General features: G+C 45.6%; 1 protein-coding gene across 4 annotated transcripts in view; it reads left to right on the forward strand.

Moving 5' to 3' along the window:
• The window catches only part of GRIA1 (glutamate ionotropic receptor AMPA type subunit 1), a 123,983-nt gene extending 115,568 nt beyond the window's left edge, over nt 1-8,415 (forward strand). For all 4 annotated transcript variants that reach the window (XM_010200324.2, XM_010200331.2, XM_062003107.1 and 1 more), the window contains 2 exons: nt 5,359-5,493; nt 8,227-8,415. In XM_010200324.2, coding sequence (XP_010198626.1) covers nt 5,359-5,493; nt 8,227-8,415 — 324 coding nt within the window. The remainder of the gene's footprint in view (nt 1-5,358; nt 5,494-8,226) is intronic.
• Nucleotides 8,416-9,631: the final 1,216 nt, after the last annotated feature.

Below are 9,631 nucleotides of genomic sequence, written 5' to 3' on the forward strand. Positions count from 1 at the left end.
GCAAGGCTGAACATCAGGCATAGCTCCCCCTATCCTGCCCATGGTGAGCACATGTGCTTCGGGGGCATAAGCTAGACCACACACCTCTCCTCTAATAGCCACGGTTCAGAGCATGAATATCTTTCCTCCCACAGGCATGGAAAAAAACCTTCACATTTCTATTGTTGAGCTTAGCTTAGTTTGCAGTTAGAGGACTTTCAGAGTGATAAAGTACTGCCAATGAAGGGGGCTGAGGAGCTAGATAGATGCTAGATTTGTATCCACAATTTCTAGTTAGAGGCAAGTAAAATCTCTTGTGTTTCCAAGGCTCACGTTCATTGACCCCAGATGATGTTTCACACTTGTACCTGACTTCTGTGCATTCAGTTTTGAATCTGACTGTTTATCTATATATTGCCCACCTAGGTTTTGTTTTTCCAGAAAAACCCCTATAAAGTAGATATATTAGTGAAACTGAGCTAAAACTGCCGAGGTAAACACTCCTTCTCTGATGAATATTTGGATATGTTATGCCATGCCAGGAGGTGCTGTGCAGCTGTGCTCAGGAACTGTTGATCCACCACAGTCCCAGCTGCATAGCCAGACAAAAGGAAATCCCAGACAGTGTCCTGCCCCATGACAGCCACTCCTTGCCACAAGGTTTCTCCATACACACACCTGCAGTGCTTCAAGCAGCTAGACACCATCCACCAATTCCTAGTCTTATCTCAGCCTTCCTTCACTCCCCTTCCACTTGCCACAGCAGAAATAAGCCCAGAAGAGAGACAGACACCTGTAATTAGGTGGCTCCCTAGAAGGACCCCGTTTTACGAACAAGCATGAGATGGACAGATTTTTTTTTTGCAGGCTTTGAAGTGTGCTGTGGGTTTGAAAGGGATGCCTTGGGTTGTTGGAGGGTAACAACAAATTGGACACTAAATGTCAGGGCAGATGGATGTAATTCTCCCTTGGGGCTTTTGCAAGGCAATGGGAGAAAGAAAGGGTGTTTTCCAGACCAGGATGGCAAGATGCAATCTGCTTGCAGGGGCAGACAGATCATTTCATGTAATTAAAGGCTCTTCATCAAAGCTTCAGGCATCTCCCAATCCTCTTCTCCAGTTGCAAGAATGGTGTTTTTATTTTTAAAAATCAACAAAAAATAGGGAACAAATCCTGCTACTGCCTTGCCCTGACTTTGCAGGGAATTGGCTGGTTCTCACACCAAAGGTGTCTTTTCATGCTGGGCAGCCTCATCCTGGCAGCCAGACATCCATGTGCTCCCACCCATCCCCTGATAGACTCACAACAGTGCCCAAAGGCGGTGGCCAGCACCATGTCCTTCGTTGCTGAGCTTCAGGCCTTGCTCCAATGCAGTCGGCCAGCTTTTGGTGTAAAAACTCATTTTCTGGAGCTACCACCTACTCTAAGGAGAGTTCATCTTCTATGGAGACAACAACAACTTGAGGTGCCATCACCCTGACGTGCCAATGGGGTCTGGTCACGCAGGGTAAAAGAAAGGGCCAGCCCTGCTGGGAAACCAGGCAAATTTGGCCTTAATGCCTTTCAACCAAGAAGGATAAGTAATGATGATGGACACACTGCCACGTTTGAGAGGAACAGACGGGAATGTGCCTGGTTGCCAGAGCAACGAGGCTGGGCTCTCAGAAAGATGGGTTTTTCTTTCTCTTTTCACCTGCCAATCTTCCCCCCACGTCAGCGCTGTGCCGCTGCGGGAGACGAGCGGTGACATTTACACTCCCACTAACAAGCTGGTTCAGTGATGGACAGCTCTGCAGGAGAGCATCTGGTGTCACAGAGCCCGAGCAGAGAGAAGCAGAGGGTCCTCTCAAGCAGCCAGCACAATCTGGGAGTTTTTATTATTGTAAGCATTATTATGAGCAGCAGAATGCATGGAGACAGGAAGCAAAGCCTCGGTGGAGCATGCAGCATTTCCTTTGTGGGGATCTGGTCCTGCACCAAATGGGAGCAACAAGATGCCGTTTCCACCGAGGGAACATCTCCACATGTCCTGCTGGGAGAGAGAAGGAAACCAAAAGGAAAAGGAGAGGATGAGCAAAGAGTTAAGCAACACTGCAGGAGCAGTCCCACTTCTCAGCCCGGTTGCTGATCGCAGGTTGTGTCATCAGCCATGCAGCAGCAGTTCAGTGTTCCTCAGGGCCATGCTGAGGCTGCCCATGACTTTGGCTCCTTGGGAGAAACCTTATTATGGTGGTAGAGGTGAAACTCAGACTGCTCTCTCCCTCCAAGCAGGTTTGCACACCACTGTGCCTCCCTTTCACCTTCTGTGTAAGACAACATGCCGTTCATCCAAACACTAAAAAGAATCATAATAATGATGCTACTGCAAAGTAAATGCAAGAAAAATGCAACAACTCTGAAGTCATCTGTACAGAATAGTGGCACAGCAAACTGCTTTGGGTCATCTCCTCTCTCTTACTGGTCAATTTGCTGCTGGCATCAAGAGGAAAGTGGACCTTAGGAACGAGGAGCGTTTTGGGGATGCCAGACCACTCTGCCATTGCAGCCGACTGAGAAGGTGCCCTGTTGGACAGTGACTCCCAAACTGGGAATGGAAATACAAGAATATTGTGGCAAATAAAATTGGAATTTGTGTATTCCCATCTGTGGCAGAGCCAAGGAAGCTGGTTTCCAGTGGATCTGTGTCTGTAAGTCCCATGTGGAGTCTCTGATGCCTGGTATGAATTGTGCCAACATAATTCTCTGACTGAGAGCATTAATAGGTTTTGTCTTCTCTACAGTGTCATTCTTTTTCACAAAGCCCAGAGGTTCCAGATATCTTTGAGATCTGCACATATCTGTCAAATCAAGGTGAAATATGGGCTGAAAATTATTAGTGAGACACAGACAAATAGACTGCTCCTCATCCTTCCCTCTGAGCACAGAGCATGTGTTAATCAGCCACTTTTCGTTAAGGAGCCAGGCTAAAAGATCAGGATGTCAAGGAGAGCAGCCCACCTCTAGTATCTTTGTCCCTCCCTGAAGCTGGTGCAGTCCCTTCAGACTGAATTTGAAGAGGTGAAGTGCCTGATGTGTTGTAACCCACTTTTCTCAGGGTAAATCTTTCACTTTTCTAAATCTTCACCAAAAAAACTCCCTTCATTTTTCAACTGGTGCTTAAAAAGTATACCCAGTAATCTGCAGAGAAGAGATGGCTGAACAAAAGTACAGTCAAGACTGGAGGAAAAAAAATGCATGAAGGCAGATTATGAAAGACCAGATAAATAATCCTTCAAATATGGAAAGTGCAGAAATTAAGAAGGTGCTTGCAGAAATCTCATTACAGAGGGTACACAGGAAGCAAGACTACAAACTGCCCAGCCTGTGAAAGTTACACAAGGGAGAAACCAAACCTGTCCATCAGCAGTGACCATCACATCTGCAGCAGTGCAGCACACATGATGACAGCAGAGAATCTCTTGGCAGCCATGTCCATCAGGCAGCCATGGAAAAGGAGGTCACTTGCAGAGTTCTTTTCCAGTGACCAAAACTCTGCAGAGGTGACCCCTAACCAAACCTCAGCATCTTTCAGCAGAGGATTCAGGATGGAAAGCTACTCCCCGTGGCAGCACCTGCAGTGAGAGCTGCAGCTGGGCAGAAGTTTGGCAGCTTGCATGGAGAGTGGGACCAGATGAAGGAGAAGTAGGATGAAAACCCATTTTTTTTAGCTTTCTTGACTGGAATTCTCTTGTCTTCTTATTTAAAAAAAAAAAAATCAAAAGGAAGTTACATTCTCTTCTATTATGGGATAGTTTTTTAGATTTTGGAAATTGAGCCGTTTTCCTGCTTGCAGGGAAACTTTTTGCCATCAAACCCTAATACTGCAGAAGGCAGAATCCTTTTGCAAAACTTACTTGCCTGAAAGACAGTGCTGGAGCCAGGAAGACTGCCTCTGCATCAAAATCTCCCATGCTCACGTTGATGTTTGGTTTTGGACTTACTTGAAATTGCTCCAAAATAGGTTTCTGCTTCCTCAATCCTTGCCCTTCCCCAAAAGTCTGGGTTGCTTATTGTAAAACCCATCAAGTAAACGAAATGAATCAACTGTCCTTCAAGGGCAAGGAACAAGCTGTGCCACTCACCAGTCTGTGTGTCCATGGAGTAGCAGGGACCACCAAGAACCATGCAGAAGCTTTGCTACCAACAGCAGACACATCTACAGGCGTAAATACTATTCCTTAACTGTGTGGCTGCATCTCAAATGATCCTTATACAATTATATTTCCACATCCAGGGAGCAGGGCTTTCAATGTTGGTCAGGCTTTGGTCACTCCAACAGATTTGCACTGAGCTGTTGGGCTTGCACTGATTAATCTATACCCGCAAATAGGTATTGAATCGATACTGCAGAGCAGAGACAAGCACAAAGCAGGGAACCTTTGCCTAGTTGAACTATAGAGAAAGCATGTCCTAGAAAAAAGAGCCTGGTACACAGAGCTGAACCAAGCTTTTGGGTTGTGCTGCTGCCCAGACTACTGGAACACCACAACTTCACCCAGTCAGCATGCAGGAGAAGGTTTTCGGAGTTGCCTTTTGGGGACATTGGGTTTAGATGTGAGGACTCAGTTGCCCTAGCAGCGAAATGAGTCTTTCTGAGACTTGCCTCTTCCCCAGAGAGCCGTGGCGATTCATTAGGCAATTGTAAATTCAGAATATAGCTGCTGACTGTGAGCTGCAGTCCATTAATAGCCCTATTTATTGCCAACCAAATAATTAGCTTAGACATGCATCAATGGGTCTTGATTGCATATGAAATAACTGTCTTATTACACAGAAATCCAATCAGTTTCAGAGGCCATCTCAGGTGTCACCCCAACCTCAGTATTGAGAAGGAAAAGAAAAAAGAAACATTAAACCCCCAGCCATTTCGATGTGTTGCTCAGCAACAGAAATTGCGGGGGAAAGGATCTAGGAATGAAGGAATGAGCATTTCCAAGAGAACAGGTTATTTCGGGCGAGACATCAGGGACAAGCAAATGTCACAGAGGCGGAGAACTCTTTTTTTCCCCCTTCCTTTAATCAATAATTTAAACTAGGCATTCTGGGTAAAATAAGCATTTAAGTTAGCGAAGTGAAAAGCGGAGATCCCAAACCTTTACGAGAGTCACGTTGCTGAAGAAATGTTTGTTTGTTTCTTTGAGGGAAACATTAGATTTACTAGTCATCAAATTAAAAATTGAGAATGTTGTTAGAAATGTCAGTTGTGCATTTAAAGAGAAAGATGATGTAATGCCCACATTGTTGTATTGTGCAGCATCCCTCCCAGAGCAACCTCATATTAATTTTGTTTTTCTCCTTCCCACGTGCCCTCCCCTCCCTCCCTTCTCCTTTCTCTTCTAGGACAAGACAAGTGCGCTGAGTCTCAGCAACGTGGCGGGGGTTTTCTATATCCTCATCGGTGGGCTCGGACTAGCCATGCTGGTTGCCTTAATCGAGTTTTGTTACAAGTCCAGAAGTGAATCAAAGCGGATGAAGGTGGCAACCCATTCCCCAGCCTTTCACACCTTCTCTCTGATCCTACCCCGGCTCCAAAGCTGCCTTCAGAGATGGATGCAGCCCACACCACGGGTGGAAAGCCAAGACATAGGGATAACAAAGGGACCGTGTCACTCAGCTTGCTAGAAAAAAAACAGTAGCTTCAGAGGAAGCTAAAAGAGGGTCAAGTGGGCCATAGCAGGGAGCTGATGCAAGATCAGACATGTGGCATAACGCTAGCTCAAACTCCAGATATAGAGCAAAATCATAGCACAAACGGGAACAGGAACACATGGCCATTCCTTAAAATTAAGGAAAGCAGATTATGGCAATGAGAGTGCAGTATGGATGAAGTGTGCTGGGGTTGGTGTGATACAGCCTTTAGTGCAATATGATAAAATCCCCAGAGCCAAGCAGTAAAACTGGGGTAGCACGGTAATGAATCAGATCCTGTTGTTCCCTTTGCTGGCACCCTGCTGGCACCGCTTTCAGGTTGGCAACAGTGATGTATGCTCAGAGAGTTGTTACCCTGGAACGGATGATGTGGATCTGCAAATTCAGAATTATGGGTTCTCTTTAGAGAGAAACTGGCCTCTAATGTGTCCTGTAAAGTTTGCCTTTCTCCACCCTGTCATGGTCTTGCAGAAGCGTACTTCCCGTGACCCAGGAGTTTTGTTTCAGACTTAAATTCTTGGTGTGCCTAAGTTTCAGAATGTCATGTCTAGAGTGGATTAGATTTGAGAACCCTGGGTTTACACATTTAATGCAGCACCTGTGGGACAAGTACATCTTGACTCGGACAACTAGCAGAGGTGATCTCTTATACAAACAAGTCCAAGGGTGCAGCAGGATCTGTGCTGTGAGAGTAACACATCCCTTTTCTTCCTTATCTTCCTCCTCTTCCCTGAGCACCAAAGTTGCTATGAGTATATGAAGAATGCAGCACGTTTCATAACATTTAGAGAGATATTCACCTCCCTGAGTACTGAAGCTTACCCAGAATCAGAAGGGAAATAACCAGTCTTTTCTTTGGGGTTTATGTCACTGTTTCAAAACATGCTTAACATTTTGTCAGTAATAATAACATTTATAAATCACTGACAATGCACAACAGCTCTTTTCCCACTGAGGTTCAGAAAATTCTACAGGCAATGAAAGATGCATTGAGCACAGGGGTAAGATAGTGTGAGCAATTAATCCCCTTGAGTATACAAAAATTACAGTTTACTTGCTGTCTACACTGTAAATCTAGGTATGTCACAAATACATTGTGAAGGAGCCGGGGAGCTGGGTTTATTTAGCCTTGAGGAGACTGAGAGGAGACATGATCACTCTCTACCACACCTGAAAGTGATGTGGGTTGGTCTCTTTTCTCCAGTAATGAATGATAGGACAAGAGGAAATGGACTCAAGTTGCACAAGGGGAGATGTAGATTGGAGATTAGTAAGAACTTTTTCACGGAGAGAGTTGTTAGACACGGGCATAGACAGCCCAGGGAGACAGTGGAGCTCCCACCCCTGGAGGTGTTTCAATGCTGTGTCACCGAGGTGCTGAAGGACATGGTTCAGTGATGGGCTTGTCAGTGTGAGGTCTAGTGGTTGGACTTGATGATCTTAAAGGTCTTTTCCAACTGAAATGATTCTATGATTGTATGACTCTATGAAAGAGTGGCAAAATGCAACAGCTGTATAGTTTTAGACTTGAGGAGATTGTGCCCTGCTTTAGGCTTTGATATGTTACTTGAAATGACCAACTAATTCTTGTCAATGTTAGCTTGCAGTGCACTTGCCATGTTAAAACCAGTCACTAAGGCAAGGAATTGTCACTCCCAGTGTTAGCATTTGGTTTAAGTTTGTCACTTTGGGTGGATCCCACCATCTGTGGCTGCTCAACAAAGCCATTCAGCAGAGCCCAGGCAAATGCCTAGAAAGATGGGCCAGATCCCCCTCTAAACCTAAGCTCTGCTCACCAAGTGCCTACAGAGCTGCTGAATGAGCTGCAGTTCCTGCCAGCACAGGAGGCTGCTCCATGCCTGACAGGGCACTAAGTTGACTGTTTCTGAATAGCTGTGCCAGATTTATCTGTTCTGTATAATTACTCACCTGAATATCCCAGTCCAGAAAGCAAGATGGTGCCCTTAGAGATAGCTTAAACACAAAGAAAGCACATTGACTTCATCTTTCAGTTTAGTTGTTCTGAACAGGTGGTTTCCTAAGATGTCTGAAAGCAAACATTTTGGATGGTATCTGGAGCAGGAAGTTGAGGTTGGTTTCCTGAATTGGGTTTGCATTTCCTGGTTACATCAGTCACCACTGTAGACAAAAACATGGGCACATGCTCAAATTCTCACATGAGGAAAGTGAAACATATGCTTGCAGTGAGTCACAGTCCACCACATATAACAGTACTGGAGTAGTGTTAGCAGATCTATGGGGGAAGTGTGTATAGTACCTCTGCTCAGATCCAGGATGACTGTTCTTATGTTGTAGAGTTTGAATAGCTTTTGCATATGCCATGTGTGCTTTATACCCCAAAATACTGTTGAAGATTCTAGTTTTGAATGTAGAAGAGGTGCGAATTAAGAGCAGCTGCAGTAGGGACATGGAGAAAGTGAGAGTCTGAATGGAGGCAAGGAGGGAGAGAACAGTGACAGAAGGACAACGCTGGTTTATATTGTAACTTCTCCAACATTGCTAAGGACAGGGGGAGACCCCCCCGTCCTTCCTAAAAAGGGTTTTTGTTTAATCCCACAGCAATCAATCAATGAAGCCATACGGACATCAACCCTTCCCAGGCCGGCTGCAGCAGGAGGCAGTGGAGAAAACGGACGTGTGGTCAGCCACGATTTCCCCAAGTCCATGCAGACGATCCCGTGCATGAGCCACAGCACCGGCATGTCCCTGGGAGCTACGGGATTATAATTGGCCTTGTGACCCATTGCCTGGGTGAGAGCAGGGGCAACCCAACTCCACCCCCTTCAGAGCCAAAAACAAATCCAACACCAACAAAACAAACGACGATGACAGAAGGGACAATTGGATGTATCTTCTTGAGGAAAATAAATCTATTTCCCTTTTCATTTGCAAACAGATCCACCGGCAGGAGAACGGGAAACAGCTCTGTACTGCAATAAGGAGAATGTGATGGGATTTAACAGACTCGTGAACCGTCCCTGATCAAAGACCCACTGGAACACTAATGAGGACTATGCCATTTTGTTTTAACTTGGTTGTTAATAAGTCTTAGTGTGTGCAATATATATATTTTTTCTTACTAATTCCTGTGGTGTAAGGGTGTAACATCAGCCCTTTCTCCCTTCCCTGCTCAGTCCTTCAATCTGGTTTAGTTTGGGATGCAAACCATAATGTCTGAGCTACTAACAGCAAAAAAGAAAATCCAATAAATGGCAAGTTGAACTCCCTGCAGGGCGTCAGCATTGACCCCTTTTGTCCATCCTGATTTTGCCTTCCGTTGTGAACTGGGGCTGTGGAGTTGTTGCAACGAGGCAGACATAGCTGCAAACAGCTCTCCCTGCAACAGGAAGGACTCGATGCAAGAAAGAACCTGAACAAAAACACAAGGCTGTTTTACAGGGGCAAAGTCATGAGTGAGCTTGGAAACCTCAGGTAACCTGAGGACAAAGTGATAATGATGAGCGGCGGTTCAAGAGAAGAATCGTGTCCCTGGAGTGGAGCGTGTCATGCGTGGCAGACTAGAGCAGATGGTTGGTCTAAGATCATGCTTGGCTGTTGTTTATGGAAGAGAGAAAGTAAACACCGTGTTCCCCTCACATGCGACTCTCCTGCCTAGGTTACTGGGGGCTAACAAGCAATCATGAACCATTTCTTCATTGCTTAGCTTCTTGTGTGTGCTCCCTTTTCGGTGGTCACATAAGGGAACCACTCTGAGCCGGGAATAGACCATCTCAAGACATCCAGTTCTAGATGGCTGCCTATTAACCAGTAAAACATGCTAGAAGTCATGAGGCTGCAATGGGAACACCCCTGCCTTTTTGCTCTGAAATCCTTTTATGGCCACTTTTCTAATTAAGAGGGACATGTTGTAGATAGCTGGCCAGAATGGCTTTCTGGAAGAAACTGGTGAAGCAAACCAAGGAGGAGATGCTACAAGGACTTC

Source organism: Colius striatus, chromosome 9 (genome assembly GCF_028858725.1).
Source record: "Colius striatus isolate bColStr4 chromosome 9, bColStr4.1.hap1, whole genome shotgun sequence".
Classification (NCBI taxonomy): domain Eukaryota; kingdom Metazoa; phylum Chordata; class Aves; order Coliiformes; family Coliidae; genus Colius; species Colius striatus.